Source organism: Sceloporus occidentalis, unplaced genomic scaffold (assembly GCF_023333645.1).
Source record: "Sceloporus occidentalis isolate IW3139 unplaced genomic scaffold, rSceOcc1.0.p SCAF_5, whole genome shotgun sequence".
NCBI classification, from domain to species: domain Eukaryota; kingdom Metazoa; phylum Chordata; class Lepidosauria; order Squamata; family Phrynosomatidae; genus Sceloporus; species Sceloporus occidentalis.
In genome coordinates, this window is record NW_028316985.1 from 144,336,658 (window position 1) to 144,359,130 (window position 22,473).

Genomic DNA, 22,473 nt, shown 5'->3' on the forward strand with positions numbered 1-22,473 from the left:
AGTGGTGTGGCCAGTACACCAACACGATCCCTAGCCAATCCTAAGTGCTCAACTCCAGGGAGAAATAAAGGCTGATGCTCCTCTGGACAGGAATCTTGGTGAAATAAATGAAATTCATCTACAACATTGTGAGTCCCCATAACATTGGCCAGAACTGAAGTGACACTAGAACCCCCAGAGGGTCACACATGTTTGTTGATGTTCCACCTCTCCACATTTCTCCCTATCAGTGTACCAGTACATGTTCATTCTGCTCTTGTATTCCTTCCTCCTGCACTCATTCTCTGCTTTCTTATTCCTCCACTCACTTCCTTTTCCACCTGTACATGACTGCCCGCCCCCTTCACTCTTCTCCTTTTGCTGCCAGGGAGCCACATCTCTTTCTCCATACCTTGAGTGCCAGAAGTGACCTAGCCATTCTTGCTGTTTTGATTTCTTAAGGATGCTGTTGAGCCCATGTGAGAGTGGAGAATCATAGATGTTGGATATAAATGTTACTTCTTCCTATGCAATGCCCCCACTTACCTTTTGCAATCTGCCAGCAGTAATATTTTTTCTTTCTTTCTTGGATTGAATATATAAAGGTAAGATAAACGTTTCCCCTTTGACAAGATTGTCTAATCATATCCGACTGTAGGATGTGGTGCTCATCTGCTCCTAAGGCAAGGGAGCCAGAGTTGTCAAAAACGACTCATGTGGCCAGCATGACCTAAACGCCAAGGTGCACACAATGCTGATACCTTCCCATCAAAGTGGTACCTAATTATCTATTTGCACTTTTACATGTTTTCGAACTGCTAGGTTAACAAACCTGGACTAAATGCCTATCGTCAACACATTTATGTAGGATTTATTTTCCACATTTGAATCCTGCTTATCCAGCTGTGGGTAAACAGTTCTTAGGTGCAAACAAGTACTTGTCCCTGTTTGGGTATTGCCATAAGTGTGCAGCTGGTTAAGATACAAAAGACCATCTTTCAGTCTTCCTGCTCTGTCGGCAACTCCTGCAGCAGAGGAACAGAAAATGCAACTTAGCTTCATTCACCTTTAAATATCCATGTCAGTTCATCAGAACTCAGAACATGATAGAGATAAATGGCAAGTGTGGAGTTGCCTATAGATCTGAAACAGAGTTCTGAGTTTTGGTCATATTTCAAATTTTCTTCTTTGATGCCTTTTTCTCAAGATGGTAAAAACCTGTTTAATCATTATGCTCCACTATAACATTAAGATTACATGGAAAGGAGCACACACCATCAGTCCCCTCTCTAGTTTCAGATCATGGTCATATCAGTTCATTCAACAGTTTCTTTTGTTATAGTTGTTCCCCCTACGTGTCAACAGTACACCAGTGCTGACAGAAGACATAATGCTATGGGGGGAAGCAACAACCAAGGGCCCTTTCACACAACAGAACTAGCACTGATTCCACTTGAAGTGCCATGATTTCACCCTGTGGAATTGTGGGAGTTGCAGTTTGGTTCTTAGAATTCTGAGCCAGAGTCCATAGATGCCTTAAGGCAAAACAGACAGAAGGGGAAAGGGCGCCTTTGCTGCCACCGTGGTGTTTTTTCAATGTTCTTTCAGTGCAGTGTGTGTAAACACTGCACAGCCAAAACCCCATGGATCCGCTGCATGTGTGGTCGGCCCCTTACTCAAACACTTGGAGGGGGGAGATAGTGGCACCGAAACACTTTGCTTCAGTGTTTCTCCTAACTACAGCAAAGCCTTTGACTGCATAGATCACAAAAAGCTATAGAATGTCCTCAAAGAAATGAAAGTGGCACTACACTTAATTGTCCTGATGTGTAACTTATCCTCATGACAAGAGCCTGCTTGCCGTCAGAACTGAGTACAGAGAAACAGAATGGTTCCCAATTGGCAAAGGGTTTGGGCAAGGCAATCACCCTATTTATTTAACCTTTATGCAGAAAATATCATACGTGGAGCAGGCCTACACTCAGAAGCAGGAGGAATTATGATTGGAGGAAAAACATTAACAACATAAAACATACAGATGACACAATACTACTAGCAGAAACCAACAAAGACATGGAGCAATTACTGAAGAAGGTCAAGGAGGAAAATGCCAGAGTAGGCTTAATGCTGAATGGAAAACAAAAATAACAGCCACAGAAGATCAAGAATTCACCGAAGATAACAAAAAAAATAAATACTGAGTTCCCGTACCTTGGATCAAATATTGATCAGAATGGTGACTGCTGTCAAGAAATGGAAGAAGACTAAGCTTGAAAGAACAAGATTCTAAAGTGTAAAGATGTAACTCTGAACACTAAAGTGAGGCTAGTCCAAGCCCTTGTGTTCCCCATCACCATGTACGGATGTAAGAGCTGGACAGTGAAAACAGCCGATAGAAAATAAATTAATCTAACATGTGGTGCTGGAGAAGAGTGTTGAGGATACTGTGGACAACCAAGAAGATAAACAGGTGGGTTCTAGAACAGATCAAGCCCAAAGTCTCATCCAGCAGAACTGTTCAGGGTGGTTAAAGAGTTAACCCAGCTTCCTCCCACCCTGAACCCATTATTAGAACCAACTAAGGCCTGCTGTGATGCTTTCAATGACTTCTTTGCAGATAAAATCTCTCAGATAAGGGCTGATCTTGATGCTGGCGTTACAACAGAAACAATAGGAGAGGTATCCAGTGACTCTGTGGACTGTATTAAACTAGATCATTTTGAGCTTGTAAATACCAATGAAGTGGACAAGCTCCTTGGAAGTGTAAGGAAGACGACGTGCCCTCTCGATTCTTGCCCATCCTGGTTGACTGTTCAGGGAGGAGATGCAATAAAAATATCACTATAACTTATAATAAATGCATCCTTTCGGGAGGGGATATTTCCATCGACAGTGAAACAAGCGGTAGTGAAACCGCTTTTGAAAAAACCCTCCCTAGATCCCCTCTTGAGAAACAACAATAGACTGGTCTTCCTCTTACCATTCTTGGGCAAAGTGATTGAAAGGGCAGTCGCCTTCCAACTCCAAGCTGTCTTGGATGAAACTGATTATCTGGACCCATTTCAAACTGGCTTCAGAGCGGGATACCAAGTTGAGACTGCCATGGTTGCCTTAGTCGATGATTTTCATCTGGGCATTGATAGGGGAAGTGTGAACCTGTTGGTGCTCTTGGACATCTCAGCGGCCTTTGATACCATCGACCATGGCATCCTTCTGGAACGCCTGAGGGAGTTAGTTATCGGGCGCACTGCGCTCCAGTGGTTCCGTTCCTACCTCTCGGACAGATTCCAGATGGTGAGGCTGGGGATAGCTGCTCCTCTAAGAGAGAGCTGACATCTGGTGTCCCTCAGGGCACCATTCTATCCCCTACACTATTTAATATTTACATGAAGCTGCTGGGAGAGATCATCCAGAGACATGGAGCACGGTGTTATCAATATGCCGATGACACCCAGATCCATCTCTTTATGTCTCTGACTGATACAGTGACTAAGGACGGCATCTCTCCTCTGGATGCCTGCCTAGAGTCAGTAATGAGCTGGATGAGGGAAAACAAACTCAGGCTGAATCCAGAGAAAACGGAGGTACTCGTGATAGGTACCCCAGGTCCATTGATGGAGATTTGTCAACCTGTCCTGGATGGGGTCACACTTCCTCTAATGGACGAAGTTCGCAGTTTGGGAGTACTCCTGGACTCGTCTCTACAGTTATCATCTCATGTGGATGCGATGGCCAGGAGTGCTTGGTATCAGCTTTGGCTAATATGCCAATTGCATCCCTACCTGGACTGAAAGGACCTTGAAACAGTAGTACATGCATTGGTAATCTCTCGTTTAGATTTCTGTAATGCGCTCTACATGAGGCTACCTTTGTACCAAGTTTGGAAGCTTCAATTAGTTCAAAATGCAGCAGCCAGATTGGTCACTGGAACATCCAGGTCAGACCATATAATACCGGTACTAAAATCTCTACACTGGCTGCCAATTAGCTTCTGGGCGCAATACAAAGTGTTGGTTATTACCTTCAAAGCCCTACATGGCTTGGACCCGAGTTACTTGAGGGAATGCCTCTCCCTACACAATCCGCCCCACACTCTTAGAACATCTGGAAAGAATTTACTAGATTATTTAAAGGTCAGATTAACAACTACTTCCCATAGCACATACACAGCCATGGCCCCATGCTATGGAATAACCTGCCAGAAGAGATACGTTTCACTACCACCTTAGATGCCTTCAAGAAGGCACTAAAGACAGATCTCTTCCGGCGAGCATATCCACCTGACCTTCTGTAAAGAATTGATGAAAATCCCACTTCTGGTCGTAATAGAATATTGAAATGATGTTCTTATTGTTTTATTGTTGTGATGTAATTTTTAGATAATTTTACTGCTTTTATAATATGCATCTTAGATACTACTGTTATTGTAAGGTGATTTTATGGCTGTAATCCTGCTTCAATCCATTGGGAGAGGTGGGAAAATACAAATAAAATTTATTATTAAATGTTATTATTATTAAAGTCTACCACGAACTTAGGATGACTAAATTGAGGCTGTCATACTTTGGCCACATCATGAGAAGGCATGAATCAGTGGAAAGGTCAATGATACTAGGAAAAGTAGAAAGCAGTAGAGAAAGAGGAAGACCACATATCAGATGGTCAGACTCAATGAAAGAGGCCACAGGACCTGAGCAAAGCAGTGAATGACAAAGCATCTTGGAGATGCGTCATCCATGGAGTTCCCATGAGTCAAGGTCGACTTGAGAGCAGTTAAGAACAACAAAAGCATTTGTTCTTTTAGAAATTTATGGCCTCAGTCTTGTATTCCTCAGCATAGCATAGTAGATCCACATATGGATCTTCACTAAGCTTAACCATGTGCCATTACCACCCAACTTACTGAGCAGCCCCTGAAGCTCCTCACGTGGCTATCCATGCTTCATGGGGAGCAGCCAGGAATGCAGAAGCCTCTCGATACATCCTGGTAGCCAGATGCAAAATTATTATGGCAGAACTGAGACCTCCAGAGAACCCCAGCAGACTACAGCAGTGGTGTCATCATTATGCATCTGACTGTTCAGTTCAGTTCAGTTCTGTATTCTGTATTCTCCTTTTTACCTCTGCTGGTCTATGACCCTAAAAAAATTAACTGAACTGCATCTGACGGTCGGGATGTAGCCAGAGGCAGTAGCATCACTAGGGGGTGCAGTAGTAAGGCCTGCATCGGGGACACCCCAGAAGGGGAGTGATACTCGGTCAGGTCCTGCCCCCATGCTCCCTGTCCCCGCATGCACTCCGTCCCTATGTGATCCCCCAAGCTCTCTCTATGGAATTTCAAATAACTGGACCAAAGTGATTGATCAGGGGCTATGAAAACATTTAAAGTTAAGCCAACCAATCAGAATGCAGTGGAGAGGTTGTGGGGGAAATAAAACAAAACTAAAAGTTTGTATGCTGAACTCTCAAATAGAGTCAGACAGAAATAGAGAAAAGGCTAATGAGGATCAGATAGGAACTTTGGTTTGATGGGAGCTGAAAGTATGGTAGAAGTTCAGGGGAAAATGCTACTTTATTTTAACTAAAGAATTACACTATACTGTGTATGTGAAGCCAGGATAGTGCTAGATGTTTAACTTATCTGATGTACAATATTTTCCCCTATATCTCTGTCCAGAAATACATTCATTTAAGAATTAATAGGGAGTATAAGTCACAACTAGCAAAGTGAACTGAACAATAAATATGTCCAGACACCTTGCAGCTGGAGTACCAGAGCCACAGAAACACCTTAGGAGTAAAACAGCAAGATGAGTGATAGGAGCCTAGGGGTTGGAAGTGCAAGGCCAAAATGGAGAGGAGATCCATCACATGAGCAAATTGTGAATTTTGCTGGTACTGAAATGTATTTGCAGGTCATCAAATCACTTGGTTTGATGAAATGTTTAGAAGCACTGAAATAAGTGCAGTTTCCAGAAAACCCTGTTATGGAACAGCCTTCCTCCCAAAATGTATGGTCTTTTCAGCACTTTTCTTTTCAGTCAGGCATTCTAAATAATTCCTGCAGACTGGCCTCTTGAATTTAAAATCTGCCTGGCACACACAGGTGTAAGTCCAACTTATTCTGTGTATGTCTTTTCTTTTCCCTTTTCTTTCTTTCTTTTTTATTCTCTTACACACACTGCAATGACCAAATCTCACCCCCAAGACTCACCATTCAGCTGTTATAGTGCCTCACGACTGGTGGAAAGAAGAGGGGGTGAATGGGAAGCATTCAGCTGAGATCACCATAGGACCCCAGCGGATGGCAGCAGATGACCACTGGAATCCTATGTCATCAGTTACATTGCATAATTTTACATATATCTAGCTATGTAGAAGAGGCACTAAGAAACCCATGTACTGAGTTTGGAAGATGTGTAACAGGCCACTAGTAAGAGTGCTCAATGTGCTTTGGTGCCCAGTGCACATAAAGACCAGTGTGATGTGCATAAGGAATAAAGTACATAGGTCCTGTTGTGCATCAGGCAGCAATGCACATCAGGCACTTTCCTCGCTCTGTTGTATAGTAGCATAACAGTAACCCTCTACTGGATATGGATATTACGCAGCTGCACAATTCTAAGTCCACTTAAAAAGATGTAAGTCCCCAACAGGATTCTAAACAATGTACTGTAATTATTCTGTGTCCTCATAGGAGTGGTCATGAAGAGACTGCAGTGGCTGAACTGTGAGCCTGAAGGTTGTTGAGAGGAGATGTGTATGTGGAACTGCTATGCTATGCTATACCCTACAGGATCTTGGCCCCGTACATCTATATTTATCAGAGTGTAACCACACTATACCATTTATAGCAAACTAGTTTTCAAGAAGTATTTTTCGTCACCATTTACAGTAGTAAAATGGTTTAGATGAACTCAGAATTTGTCTGATGCTCACTCACTTCAAAGGTGAAAAGGGATAAGGAGTATTATCAAAGACATGAATATCTATGCTTAGGGCCAATGTCATGTACAGTTAGCCCTCTATATCCATGGTTTCAAGCATCCATGGCTTGAAAATATTTTTAAAATATATACATGCCAAAAAGCAAATCTTGATTTTGCCATTTTATATAAAGGACACCATTTTACTACATCATTATATTTAATAGGACTTGAGCACTCATGGATTTTGGTATCTACGGAGGGTCCAGGAACCAAACCTTGGGAGATACCAAGAGTCAACTGTATTTATATTCAGTATTCAAAAGTTAGAATTGTAGCCCATGGAGGCCTGTACTTACAATGGAATGAGAACTCTCTGTCACAGGCCAGCCAGTCAGCATATCCTGACTGGAAGATGAGGTGAATCTTCCTTTCTCTCCTCTTTGGTTCCCTACAATAACTGTAAAAAATATGAAAATAAAATCAAAACGTGTGTGTGTGCGCGCACACACGCACACACATTTTGAGGGAAAAAGAGAGAGAAAAGACACTTCAATCAAAGTAATATGGCGAGCTCACCATTTACGTTGGCCTTTTTTATCCCTTGCTGAATTACATCGAGTGGTGTTACAGGTGATGTGATAGCAACGGATTTATATTTAACCTATATTTTAAAAATAGAAAGAGAGAGATAGTAATGTGACTGTAATGTTAACAATGGCATAATGCATCCATACCCTCCAACATTTTACAAATAAAAACCATGGTCCATGTGGACAAAGAACACCAGAGTATGGTACAAAGAGTGTGGCCAAGCAATAAGCAGGCAAAAGCTATTACTGCAGAGAACACAGGGGAAAAACATATTTTAAAGCAGGGAAATCCTTGAATGTATGTTCTGAATTTAGGAAAACTTGTAAAAAGACAAAAAACCTAAACCAGCCACCTGGGAAGGGCTCTATCCCCTTTGTCTTAGTGACTAGGGAAATTCACTCTATGCATGCTCTGGAGTATTCTCCTTTATTACATCCCATATTCCAGGACTAAGTTCTGATTCAAAAGAATCCCTGCAAAGGAAACTTCTCTTTCAAAAATGAACCACAAATCTGACCGGTGCAGTCAAAATAATATGAATTCCAAATATAAATATATCTGATTGTTTTCATGCTCTGCTTCCTTCTCACATAAAATAGTTATCATCCTCCTGAGAGAAGCACTCTCTCTATTGTCACAGCTTAATTTGAGGCAAGGCTCACTAGAACTCAGTTCCTAAAATCTATTTGTTATGCCATGATTTATGCGCCTTCAGATTATTTATTATATATACTTACTATTAATGGATCTGGGGCTTTACAGAGCACAAAATGGCACACTTCTACCCTAAAGAACTGACAGCCTAAAGTATGTAAACTGAGGAATTAATGCTGTGCCTTGTGAAAGGAGAGCCAATGCGGTATGGTGATGTGGGTGTTGGACTAGGACTCTGGAGGACCCAGGTTCAAACCTCTGCTCAACCATAGAAACCCACTGGGTGACCTTGGACAAGTCACATTCTCTCAGCCTAAGAATAAATCTGAATAAATCTTGCCAACAAAACAATAGGTTTGCCATAGATTGGAGTCAACTTGAAGGCACATAAAAGCAAATTCTGGTCAAGAATGGCGTCTGAGCTGGCCATAATACTCTGGGAGGAGTATCATCATCTGATGTTGAAGGCTTTTAAATAACTGCTAAGTGATTTCGGTGTTGGCATTAATGATGTCAACAACGTCTATCCAGCAATTGCCCTTAGAGTCACACAAATAAGGCCGTATGTCTGTGCAAACAGTTCTGATGGCATTTCTCGGCAAGGGCTTTCAAATCTGTCAGCAAATAAATCTTGACATATCATTCTACATTACAAAATCAAAGGAACCACTAATTTGCCAGTGATAGGAACAGTCCTTGGAATAATTACCACTGCTCTCAGAATCCTACAACCAGTATGACTACTCTTGACTGGGGGATGCTGCGAGTTGTAGCCTCCAAAAAGGACTTTTCCAAATTTTAGATAGGAAAATAGCAGGGAGATAAGAGGTGGGCTAGGACATTTCAAAATAAAATGTTAACATCTATATAAGCTTTTGTAATGTAACCATGGTCTAATTATCATACAGCTAGTGTCCAACCACATGAGCTTAAATTGTGTATCCACAGCTTCAGTAGCAAAAGGTGTGACATATGTGAGCTAAAGGCAGATTTAATTATATATACGTCCCATATTAAACTGGCAGTCAAAGGGCACCAGTTGTACATGCAGTCATAATCATCATTCCATTAAATATCCATTATTATATATATGGAGAACCAGTGTGGCATAGTGGTTTGAGTGCTGGACGAGGGCTCCCAGAGTCTTAGTTCAACACTCAAAAGATACCCTCTGAGTGGTCTTGTGAAAGTTACATTCTCTCAGCCTAAGAGGAAGGCAATAACAAGCCTCCTCTGAATAAATCTTGTGAAAAACACATCAGGGTCAGCATCACTCAGAGTTTACTTGAAGCCACATGACAACAACAAATTAAACTGGAAGTTTCCTAGTTGTGTTTCACTGGAGAATAATCTTTGAAAACTGTACATTAATTTGCTACCACATCTCTTTTAAGGCTCTTACCCAAAGTCCCGTTTCTACAGATGCAAGAAGAAACACACTTTGTCTTTTCTTCTTCACTCAACGTGCCCCCCCCTTTTTTACTTGTTTTTTATTGTCCAGTGGGCCCAAGAAGCAAAACATTTATTTCAAGGTAATCCCCCTGAAGCCTATAGGATCATCCTGTATACATAACTAGCTGCTGGCAGGCTAAGGGTGCATTCCAGTATTCGTTTACATAGGAGTAATTCCTCATTGCAGTCCATGGATCTTACTTCTGAGCAGACATTTAAAGGCTTGCACTGTAAATCTATCTTGCTCTTTTTGTACCATTTCCCTTAGCATATTATGTGTGTTCTTTCTAACTAATAACTAGTTCTCCTACATATACAGGCAATTAGTATTGAAAATAAAATAATTGTTATATTTGCCTTGTGTGTTCATATCTATCCACCATCATGACAAGTCTTAATTAGGAAGAGAATTAGAATATTCTTTCATTGCCTTCACGTGGGTACTTTTCTGATCCAAATCACCAGATCTTCTTCTTACATCTGACTCTCCCTGATGATTTGTTCACTTTTTTTACACACTGCAAGTGATTTGGCCTGAAGTCACACATATATAAAGACACATGATTTCTACTGGTCCACTTATTTTCTGCTTACTTTGTGTGAATTCACTTGAAGTTTCTTTCCATCATATGGATGAAACCCTGGAAGAAATAAATAAATAAATAAAAATAAAACTAGATTTTCCACCTTCTTGGAATTACACTGTAAAGCTCAAACCTTTACAAGCTGCCACAAGGCATGACAAACTAGATTATCTTCATAGGAAAAACATACCTTCAATCAGATAGGATGTCATCATGCCCTAGTCAAAAGTTAAGTTCATTTATGAAGATCTCATAATACTCTTCTCTAAAGAATTGCTGCTGTCTACTCTGAGAAGTTGTTTCCTCTAAAGTAAATATGTTCTTGGGATGTACATGATCCTGATAAGACTTGCAAGATGAGGATCAATAGGAGAAAGTTTACTATGCTCTGGCACCTTTCAGCAGTAACAATGAAGACAGTGTGCAGACAATGTATTACTGTACATCCTGATCCAGCAAGGCTAAGGCTGATGCCATACTGCAGAAATAATGTAGTTTGTCACAGCTTTAACTGTGATGTCTGAATGCTATGGAATCTTATGATTTGTAGTTTGTTGTGGAACCAGAGCTGACAGAGTAGGCTGAGTATCTCACAAAACTACAAAAACAATTTCTAGTTTTTTCTGGGGGTTTTGGGCTATGTAGCCATGTTCTAGAAGAGTTTATTCGTGACGTTTTGCCAGCATCTGTGGCTAGCATCTTCAGAGAATGCTGGCATAGGAGAGAGTTGGATATATATATATATATACACACACACACATACTGTGCGACCCTGGGTAAAAGTCTTTAACTTCACATTCTCATCCACAACTCTTACATTTGCTGTGTTGCATTCCCTTGGTCACTTTTCCTGCCCCTTTGCTTTGGATGTCTGAACTGTATTGCTGAACTTAGGGTGCATCCGCACTGCAGAAATAATCCAGTTTGACACCACTTTAATTGTCATGGTTCAAATGCTATGGAAGTCTGGGATTTGTAGTTTGTTGTGGCACCAGAGCTCTCTGACAGAGAAGGCTAAATATCTCACAAAACTGCAGTTCTCAGAATTCCATAGCATGGAGTCATGGCAATTAAAGTGGTGTCAAACTGGATTATTTCTGCAGCCCCAAGTTTTACATTATAGCAATGCTACTAATTTGAGGAATGAAGGAAAATTTCATTTGGAAGGTGCAGAATTCTTATTTGAAGGGGCAAATCCCTTGTTTTTGGTCTCCCCTCCCCAGCTACGCCCATTCTAGACACTTTTGTCTCAGTCTCTCATCCCAGGCATAAGTATTGTGGTGATAAAATGGCATAAGGCATCTCATGGCATATATTAAGGTGACAGCTACAAATAAGTGCACAAACATGCTCTGACAAGTTTTTCACTTGAATGAGATTTGAACTTATTTTGGAATGTCCACTGCTCTGAGGCTCCATCTAGGGTTTCCCTACAATCGCATCTCATCTGAACAAGGCATCCTTAAGTTACAGCTGCTTTGAGCAGTGTGTATTGTTACCCTAAGCCCTTGCTATCTTCCTTTCTATCTGTTTTGTTCCCAGCTGTTTACAAGGCCTTCTTATTGAGAATTTTCTTCTTGGCCTTTACTGCTCCATCCTCAATGGATGCTTTTGAGTCAGAATCACTATACAACCCTCTTGTTTTCCAAAGTATAGGTTTCTATTATGTTTGATTCATTATTTTTCTTTTTACCAGTGTCAGTTGCTGCTGTATGTTTAGGATTGCTGTAAGGTCCAGGTAGCTGGTGAAGCTGGTTTACTAAAAACACTCTAGAGAAAACACAAAAGGAGACAATAGGCAGTTCAGATATTACTGGAATAAAGCAGGACAAATTAATTGCATGTAGAGGAACTGGCCTAAATACCTTAAAGGTATTTGATCTTGGAAGCAAATTAGAGTCAGCCATGGTTAGGACTTAGATGGCAGACCAGCAACAAAAATCAGGGGCTCATTCCCACTATGTTTCAAACCAGTTTGCAAATCGGTTTGAAGCAGTTTAAATGACCCTGGTTTATACTTGAATCAAATCACTGAAGCAATTCAAGGGGGGGGGGGCATGTGCTAGACCTATTTAACCTGTGTCTTTTTGACACTATTTTTTTCCATGTCTTTTTGGATAAATCAATTCCGTGCAAGTGTGAACCAGATGCAGATCGGAACCAATTTCGAGAAACAATTTGAAGAATCGAATTCACGAATTGATTCAGTGTTAGTGTGAATGAGATGTGGATCAGAATTGATTTACTATGATGTGATAAGAGGTTGCCAAGTGGGGAAGCAGAAATTAACAACCTGTGTTTGCTTACCCTTTGACTCTCATATGGAAGTACGGAAGTGAAATTGCAGTGATGGACAGAGAGAGAAAAATCCCACTGAAAAAGCTTCAGAATGAACCGATTCATTTGCCAATGTGAACTACAAGTGGATTATTTTGAGTGACTCCTGCAGGAAACAGTTTAAATTAAATTGATTCATTCATCAACGTGATCCACAAATGGGTTATTTTTATTTTATTTTACAGCAAGAAAATGCAATTGGGGGAAATGTAGTGTGAACATGCCCTGCTGCCAAACTGATCCATCAAATTGGATCGCAAAGCAATTTATTTGTAAGTGAGAATGAGACTGTAGACTATTTCAGAGGAAGGAACAAAACTATCTCTGAGTATTCCTTGTCTAAGAAAACCCTATGAAATCCATAGGGTCACCATACGTCAACAGGCAACTTGAAGGTGCATATACACACACAAAGAAAGATTATGTATTATACTGAATATGTTACAGCCAGCAATAGCCCATTGGGTGGCTGTAACATGCTCTATGTTGGCTAGTCTTTGAAAGGGGCTGAGAAGCTTCAGCTGGCTCAAAAAAACTGCAGTCAGGCTATAGACTGGTTACAAAGACAACTCCCTTGTTATAACAGCACTACTGACCATCAGTTGATTTCTGAGCACAAGTCAAAACCTGGATTCCTGTTAGTGACATACACAGATGTGAGTCGTGCTATTCATTCAATGTGTGTGTGTGTGTTTGTGTAAAGTTGGACAATGTATAATAGTCACACCCAGCTTACAGGGGAGTAAGTAGAGTTGCACATGGGGACCATGATGCATGTGACAGTGCATTAAAGGACACAGAATAGCATGTGAATGCATATGGCCTGTATGCATTGCACTTATATTACAGATTGTTGGACATATGGACTGATTGTTCTGGTTAGAATGAAAATTTTGATGAGATGTGACTTTTTTTTTTTTTTGGAGGGGGGGAACGTTTTTAAATAATTTTGTTTTAAAAGTTTAACAAATTAAAAATTATATTTATTTTTTAAAAAAACTTCCCACTGAGCCTCACCCCAGTCACACAATCTCTTCAACGTTTCAAAGAGACTCAGGTGAACACTGCAGCTTGTTTCTAACAAAAGGCAGATGTTTGGGGGATCAGTGGTGTCACCCCCCTTGAGGTGTGGCCCACAACCCACCAACCCCCTAGTGACACCCCTGTCTCCTCCTACACTTGGAGAGAAACAAGCCTGAATCAAAAGGCCTCTGCTATGTGTGAGTTCTCTCCATGGCTGCATCTACACTGCAGAATTAATGCAGTTTGACTACCACTTTAACTGCTATGGCTCCATGCTGTGGAACCTGGGATTTGAGGTGATATGGCACCAGAGTTGTCTCACAGGGAAGGCTATAAATACCTCACAAAACTACAAATCCAGAATTCCATCGCATTGAGCCATGACAGTTAAAGTGTTGTCAAACTGCATTATTTTGGCAGTGCAGATGCAACCCATGTTACTCAGAATCCTAATTCCCCACAGACAGTCTGCATGGATGCAGATGATCATTGCTTTTGATTCATCACTCTGTGTTTGGGCGGTGATGGAAGCAATAACAGAAGTGAGCTTTCAGTGGAAACTTTTAAGCAAATGTTTATACTCTTGAATACCTTGAAGAACTGTGGTTCCATCATTACAGGTGGTCACTTCAATGATATAAACTGCAACCATTTCATGCCGTCTTTGTGTTCCTAGTTGCTGTAGCCAGTTTATCACCTGGTGGCCATTCTTTGGGCAATGGGCCTTTTTATACTTAGTTGGGCTGATCCTCAGATAGCAGTCCACCACTGCAGCTGTGCTTGGAAAATTACTAGCTTAGAAACCAGGATCACCTCCATTCCACAGTGAGGCAGCAAAGTAAACTTCTGAGAAGGTAAGTTCTACATGCCTATTAAAAACCTTTTAACTTAATGACACAACTCCTCTGTTTTCAGACCTGTCATACTCCTATATACAAGCAGCTGTTTTTCATCAGAGATGAATTTTGTATAAACAGTGAGATCATTTTCTCCTTACAGACACTGCTAAAAAAATCCCACATGGATAATTAACTGTATTCTTGATGGCAACACAGCATATCAAAGCACAAGAGGCTTTTGCTTTGACCACCTAGGCTACTTCCAGATCTCTTTCTGATTCTTTTTTTTTTTTAATTTTTAAAATTAATTTTAACATATACAATCTAATTTCCAATTAAAGTAATGTGCATTCAGAAAGTATAAAGACAAAGAAAAAAGGAAGAGGGGAAGAATACAAATAACTAATGTGCATTAGGGTTCTGACCCTGCACCCCACCCCACCCCCGCCCCTGAAAAAGTAAAAAGAAAAAGATATCATTCTACCATTACAGATCCAACTACTTAATACTACTAAAATTACTAAAAAATTATAGCCACAGATTATTACATGGTTAGGTTTCTTATTGCTCAAAAAATTCATAAACAGTTTCCACACTTTCAAAAAGTCTTCAATTGGCTTGTCCTTTAGAACTGACATTAATTTGGGTTTATTCCCGGACCTTAAAAATCCATTGTTTTGTAGTCAGTGTTCCAGTCTATTTCCAAGTTTCAGAATACAATATTTTTGCTGCTGTTGTCGTATTTCAAAGAAGTAATATTTTCTCTCCCGTTTTTTTATCCATAATACCTAACAAAAAAATTTCTAGTGACATTACAAAATATATTTGTGATTTTTTTGGATTAATATATAACTCCTAGACCAGTAATTTTTTGCCTTCTTACAAGTCCACCAAATATGAAAAAAGGATCCCTCCTTTTCAGACATTGTCAACATTGCCTTGAAATATTTGAAACACCTTATCATGTACTCTTTCGCAGGCTCATCTTCTGTCTCTAGTTTCTGAAGCCATTTATACCTTTTTAATTATATAGTAATCATCTTTCCACAACTCTAAATAAACTTATTTCCTCTAACCTCTATGGTTGCATATCTCTTGTCTTGATTAAATCTGTCCTTAAGTTGTATGTAAGTAAACCAGTTATGAGCTTTGCTTTTCATAAGAATCATCTCTCATGATTTAAACTTCCAGTTGTCTTGGTCAAAATAGAACATGGCAACCATTTCCAATTTAACTGATTCTTTCCTTTAAAAATGCTTCCTGCAGTGTGGTGGCTAATATTATCTTAGGAAATGTCTCTGCATTTATACCTCATAGGAGAGCCTTCCTAATACAAATATATTTAAATTCAGCATGTGCCTTACCTTTATCATACCAAAATTAACCACACCAACCAAATCTTAAATTATGGCCTTCATGTCTTTTCAGCTCTAAATAAAGAATATTCCCAGATTTCTTCAGGATTGTCTCACCATTTGATAGATTTAATACACACACACACCCAAATCCCATACCAGTTTCACAACTGCCATGCTTTCTTACTATACTTCTGTTAAAACATTGTTGAGTTTTACTATCATCTAATATTAACTTAAAATGGTGTGTATAATTTTCTTAAACCTTTTCATTATACAGTGTATGCTATTTCATGTACAATCCCTTCATTACATACAATTCATATACAATTCAAAATTGGAGGAACCTTTTGATTTCCAATCAATTTCTGTTTAGCTCATGAATGTCCAACTGATTTGCATTAAAATCAGTTGTGGGCAGATTTACAGGCATCTTTTCTCTTGATTAAATTTTTCAAAATACAGCTAAACATCCCCTTGCATATGAGCACAATCTGGGACCAGACTGAACATATGTTGTTGTTACTGCTGCTGCTGCTGTTGTGTCTTCAAGTTGCTTCTGATTTATGGCAACACTGGGATTTTCTTGGTAAGATTTGTTCAGAGGGGGTTTGCCGTTGCCTTCCTCTGAGGCTGAGAGGGTGTGACTTACCAAGGACATCCAATGGGTTTCATAGAGGGAGCAAGCTTGTTTTCTGCTGCTCCAGAGAACAGGACCTGGAACAATGGATGCAAACTGAAGGAAAAGAGATTCCACCTTAACATTAGGAAGAACTTCCTGACAGTAAGGGCTGTTCAACAGTGGAACACACTCCCTCAGAGTGTAGTGGAGTCTCATTCCCTGGAGGTCTTCAAACAGAGGCTGGATGGCCATCGGTCGGGGATGCTTTGATTTGGATTTCCTGCATGGCAGGGGGTTGGACTGGATGGCCCTTGCGGTCTCTTCCAACTCTATGATTCTATGATTCTATGGCCAAGCTGGGAATTGTACATTGGTCTCCAGAGTTGTACTCCAATGCTTAAATCATGACACCATGCTGACTCTCTCTGAACACAGTATGTGCCATGCAACTCTGCTTTTGGATGGTGTGCATGCGTGTGTGTGTGTGTAGGTTCAGTGGAGTATTTGTTAGAGGGGGTACAGCACACAGGGAGATACAGTTTATTCCTTCCCTCCCCAGCCATGCCCCTATGAATGATTCTCCCCCATAAGCTCACAAACAGTTTCAGAATCACCCAGACAGCATGGCTTGCAAAAGCTGAATATACTGAACTATTAGCAAGCATCTTAATCTTATTATTTCTAAGGTGCCAGGCTAAGAAACAACACAGGAAAGAGATTCTAATGATATTGTAAAAGCAAAGGAGATTCTGTTGTCATACGAAAGCCTTGCCTCAGCATTTTCTAGGATGCTTATCCTGCATTTTTCAAAAGTCAACAAAGACAGTAGGAGAAAATGGTTGAAATGTTTTGGTTTCTTTAAAAAAAATACACACAGAGACGCACACACACAACCCAATCCCTGTCTTCATATTGCTGGCAAAGGAATAATGCTAAAGAACTAAACTTCCAACTTCCCTCTCCCATTTCTGAAGATAGTAGTCCAATATATTTGGAAGGTATCTGCTTGGGAAAGGCTGTGGACTTTATGATAAACCATGGTTTAAAAACCAGTTTTTAAACCATCATTAAAGTTTGAAAATAGCATCTTTGGTGATACTTATCGCACGATGTCATCTCCATTTTGTCACAGCCTTACCATATATGCATAGTTAAATGCATTTTGTCATTGCTGGGAAAGCCCATCAATAAGCCCTGGAACATGCTCCTGTCACATTAGTCTTCAGGTATGATAGGTTCTTCACATGGTAGTTCCAGCATTAGGCAGTCATATGATGTATGTGTTTTCTCCTCTCTCCCTGTCCCCCTCCACCCACTATCACAGGCAGCCTTCCCCCACCCACTTTCAAACTTTCCTTTATTTTCTTTTTAATGTTAAAGAAATCCTATTAACATATGTCCAGAATTGTGTTTAAAAATAGCAAGACTTGAGGCCCCAGTCTCAATATTGTGAAGACACGTGAGGAATGTTTCCACACCAATCTGCATCCAGTTCCCTTTAGTCCTGCAACCATGGCGAGAACAGGGTTTGTTTGATAAACTCCTACATTAAAGCATGGATGTTGGTCTGTATCGTCACTCACCACAATATTGTTACATCCATTTTATCACAGTTAAGAGCCCTCAATATGTATATATGTATGTATTTAATAATCTGTCTTTTCACATAATTGGCGTTCAGTATAATTTAAAATGTTCAGCAAAAGCAATATTTTGCACATATTAAAATATAAAGACACTGATTAAAACAACCATACTAATAGTTAATAACCATTAAAATGTTTTAAAAGTCCAGCACATCCATTTAAAAACACCTCTGATTCTAATAGGCAAGCTAATGTTGGTGACCTTGCCTGGAAAGAAACGTTTTTGCTTACCAGTGGAAGGCCAGCAGAGAGGAGGCCAGTCTAATCTCCTTTGGAAGGATGTTCTATAATCTTGGAGCAGCCACCAAGAAATCCTTTTTGTTAAAGTTAGCAACTTTTGTATGCTCATGCTTGCTGCTGCTAATTTGACAAATTTTACCAAAATTACAAGTTTGACAAACTTTGAGTTCCTTTTTCTTTTTTTTGCCATACCCAGTCTCTTTCCTTGCATTTCCTCTAATGTGCAGATATTTTCTCTTCCTTCCCTCAACTGTATTAGACTAAGTATTGATTAGTATTGTAAGTAAACTCCCTTTTATATATTCTATAAAAAGAAACACACTAGATCCTATACGTGTTGACATAGGAGTGGTGGTTGTTCAGCTTGTGCCTTTCCAATTTGATTACTCTGCTTGAGTTACCATTGTCTCTCGCATTTCCCAACACCTCTCTTGTATCTGCACCAGACACACCTCTGATGGTGGTTAAGCCAAGAAAAGAGCCTCTTCTGCAGATCCCAAAACCCCAGCAATGTAAAGAAACAGGATGGACTTAATATTGTCATGATAAAAAGCAAACAACAAACAAACTCCCTCAAACACCAAAAAACGAACAACAGATTTTTGTTAGGGATAAGAAAATCCTGGCCTCATTCCCACTTACAGTTAAATCAGTGTGCGATCCGAATCGATGGACTGATTCAACAGCGGAGCGTGGTTCCCACTACATTTATCCTGATTGCATTTTTCCCCCTCCGAAATAACCCACTTGTGGTTCCCATTCACCAATGAATCGATTCAAAATTATTCGGTTCCAGCCAGCCAAAGGGGAAATTTGAATCGATTCTGATTCGCTTGTGGTTCCCATTTGCGCTGATTCAATTTGGTTGAAAAGAAGCGGAAAAAATCAGCATAAAAAAGACGCGGGTTAAATGGGTCTAGAGCATGGGCCCCCTTTTGGAATCGCTTCAGTGATTCGGATTAAATGGGGAACATGGTTGTTTAAACCAGTTCGAACTGAATCACAATCTAGTATATAAGGTAGTGGGAACGAAGCCACTGTTTCAGAAAGTTCAGTGACTCTTGAAAGCTTTTACAGTGATCACTAGCAAAAACTGATTCATTAGCATGTATTTCCTTACTACTTTACCAACAGAATGCTCCATCTTTTATCCTATATTTTTGAGTTTAGAATGAAAAATAAACCCTCATTACTCTACAAAGTTAATCCATGTTTATCTTATTTCATGTCAAATCAATTTGTGAGGCAACATACTTTATCTCAGCAAGTCAGTTGTTCCTCTGCATGTAAAGATAACAGTCCTTGGTAATTTTCACACAGCATGTATTTGATTGAGACTAACCAGCCTGGCAAGCAAGGAATATACTTTCAGGAGCAAGAGAGCACATACAAATGTCTGCATCAGTGTAAAAAGGAAGGGTGCTCAGCTTCCAGACTGGTTATCCCCTTCCTTTCCAACACAACCTAGCAGACTTAACTACCTGCCCAATTAAATGCCAACAGACTGCTGTGGTGTTCAAAAGCCCACTATGTTCATGATACGCTGTTGCCTGGTTGGCATCTAGTGCAAGACATTTCTTTGATCTGGATGTTTTACTGATAATTGCTTTTTTCAATACTGGTTCAGGTCAGTTTGTCACCTGAAGCAGAACCAAAGTGCCTCCCTCCTCCTGGTAGGGCTGGCACTTTGGTTCACCATCCAAGCATCAATTCCATATACTTTTATCTGAGAGTGAAGCCCAGTGAGTCCAATTAAGGTTTAAGTTCTGGTCAGGGTGGCTATGTATTTGCTTTTACAAAAGCTAGCATTGTCTTTGAAGGACTGTCAGAAGTTAGTACCGTTTTTGAAGATGTCCTGACTTTGAAGAGTGTGGGACAAAGTCCCACTAACAATATAAAATGTGGGAACTTCTACCTGTCCCCATCTCTCACTGCCACTAAATATGAGATCTTTTAAAAATCCCATTTGCTTTCATCACTTGTGGTGCTCTTTTGATTGTCCTCATAGTCTTTGTGAGAGAAACTTTATTCCTTTCATCCCACCACAAGAAAGAACCCTGATGCAAGTTCTCCATTCTCCTGTTCCAGGAGGTAAGTCATGCCTTGGATCAAGGAAACAACCAAAGAGCAAAGATGTTGCCAAATACAGTCAGCCTCTTGCTGTGATTAGGAATTTCCAGTCAGGTCATCACAACAGCTATCATAGTGACTGAATGCACAGTCAAGCAGAGGGGAAATCAATTCTCCCACATGTTATCATCCAATCATCCTTAAATACAAAGACTCTTACAAGCACAATGTGTTCTTAAAAGTGCACTCCATGAATACAATGCAGTTTACTCCCAAGTACGTGGTCTTAGGATAGATCACTTTATTAGTACTGGGAAAGTGCAACGTTGCTGCTGTCTTAATATTTCTTAGTGCTTAACCTAGGTATACCTCTGTCTGGTAATTCCTGAGGAGGCTTAACTATGGAGCTTATCCCATGAACAAATAAACAAGATTACCTTTTCCGGCTTGAATTCTGGATCTGGGGTGCCCCTGGATGTTATCATACCTAAATCGCCACCTATCTACGTGGGATGCCACCGCACGGATGCATCCCAGATCAAAGCCTCGCTCAGCTGGCCAATTTTTGAAGTCGGAAGCTCCCCAACTTTGAAAAAGTGCTGGCTGAGCAAGGCTTCAACCTGGGATGCATACGGGAGGTGGCATCCTGCGTAGATAGGCGGCGATTTAGGTAAGATAACATCTGGGGGCATCCTGGATCCTGAATTCAAGCTGGAAGAGGTAAGACGGCTTATTTGTTCATGGGATAAACTCCTACATACTGTAAGGTCCATTTTTGCCAGATCATTTTAGGCAGCTTAGTTTCTCCCAGGCCAGTCCTAGGGAGGCTAAAGCTCCCCTCCCCTGTTCTGGGGTCCATGACTACAGGACATCATTTGTGAGACACACAATCAATTATTCAGGCTGCTGCCACACTCTGTGGCATTTACCTTTGTGACTTTACATGTGGATCTCCTTACCTAAATGAACCACTGACCACCAAAGTTAATCACCACAACTGAACAACTATTGCCACCACAGATACTCTCTGTCTGGCTTACAATAATAAAACTATTGTAACATTCCAATAAAAGAACTGGAAGGTGGGAGATCAGAAAATTTGTCATTGCCTATCCACAGCAATGAGCAACAACAGGCTCATTGCTCACATGCTTTCCCAGTCAGGTGAAATGCACTGCTGTTCTCTTCAAATTATTGAAACCATTTTTGATTTTGCAACTGGACATACAAATTAGGGAGCCAGATAGCATAGTAGTTTGAGTGTTGGGCTATGACTCTGGAGACCAGGGTTCGATTCCCAGCTTGGCCATGAAACCCAATGGATAAACTTGGGCAAATCATGCATTCTCAGCCCCAGGGGAAGGTAATGGCAAACCTCTTCTGAACAAATCTTGCCAGGAAAACCCCTTGATAGGGTTGCCTTAGGGTCTCCATAAATCGGAAACAACTTGAAGGCACACAACAACAACAAACATACAAATTAGCATGCACAATTTTGTGCAAAGCAGTATCCTCTTGAGTTCTCCCTTTTGGTGATGTGTAAGCAGAGCCCTACCTTCATCTGTCTTCCATTGCGCCTGCCCATGAACCCTGCCATCTTTCTGGTGCAGTTTAAAGCAGATAGTGACATTCTGCCCAAATGGCAGCCATTACATGAAGAAATGCTTACTCTGATGGATGAGGCTTGTGTGCCCTGGTAGGAGAGGATGGGGTGGCGTGGGAATGGGTAGGCACCACATCTATCCTTTTGTTTCCATAAGCCCCAGAGTAGGTTGTGGAGCACTCTGCATTTTCTTGAATGTGTTGTTTCCAAACTTGGCCAGCAAGGCATTTGATCTCTTCAAAAGCTTCAGGTCCAAGCGGGCTGAAGGGCAAAGGGAAACCAGGAGCTAAGAAACAGTACCTGGCCATGAGAGCCACAAATTCAAAGGCAGCCACTAATTTGTTTTTACTGAATTCAAAGCCAAAAGGTAATTTTACGTGACTTTCAGCAATGAGCCGCCCATTGTCACCAACAACTTAGCTTTCCTTGTGACCCGGCCTGCAAACTCCTGCAAAGAGGAGGGAAAGGAGAAAGAAAAGGCTTTTCTCTTGTTCATAAATGTTGCTAAGCAACGAGGCATGAAATCAGAATCACCGTGAACAGCACATC

The 22,473-nt window shown here is 40.6% G+C and overlaps 1 protein-coding gene across 1 annotated transcript; it reads right to left on the reverse strand.

Moving 5' to 3' along the window:
* Positions 1-977: 977 nt before the first annotated feature.
* CUNH4orf51 (chromosome unknown C4orf51 homolog) lies at positions 978-22,232 on the reverse strand. The gene is made up of 6 exons (XM_089527237.1): positions 21,991-22,232; positions 11,883-11,959; positions 10,200-10,246; positions 7,485-7,569; positions 7,265-7,365; positions 978-1,004 (listed from the first exon to the last, which is right to left on the reverse strand). Exons 1-6 carry the CDS (start codon positions 22,230-22,232, stop codon positions 978-980), a joined length of 579 nt encoding a protein of 192 aa, XP_089383363.1.
* Between the last annotated feature and the right edge of the window lie 241 nt (positions 22,233-22,473).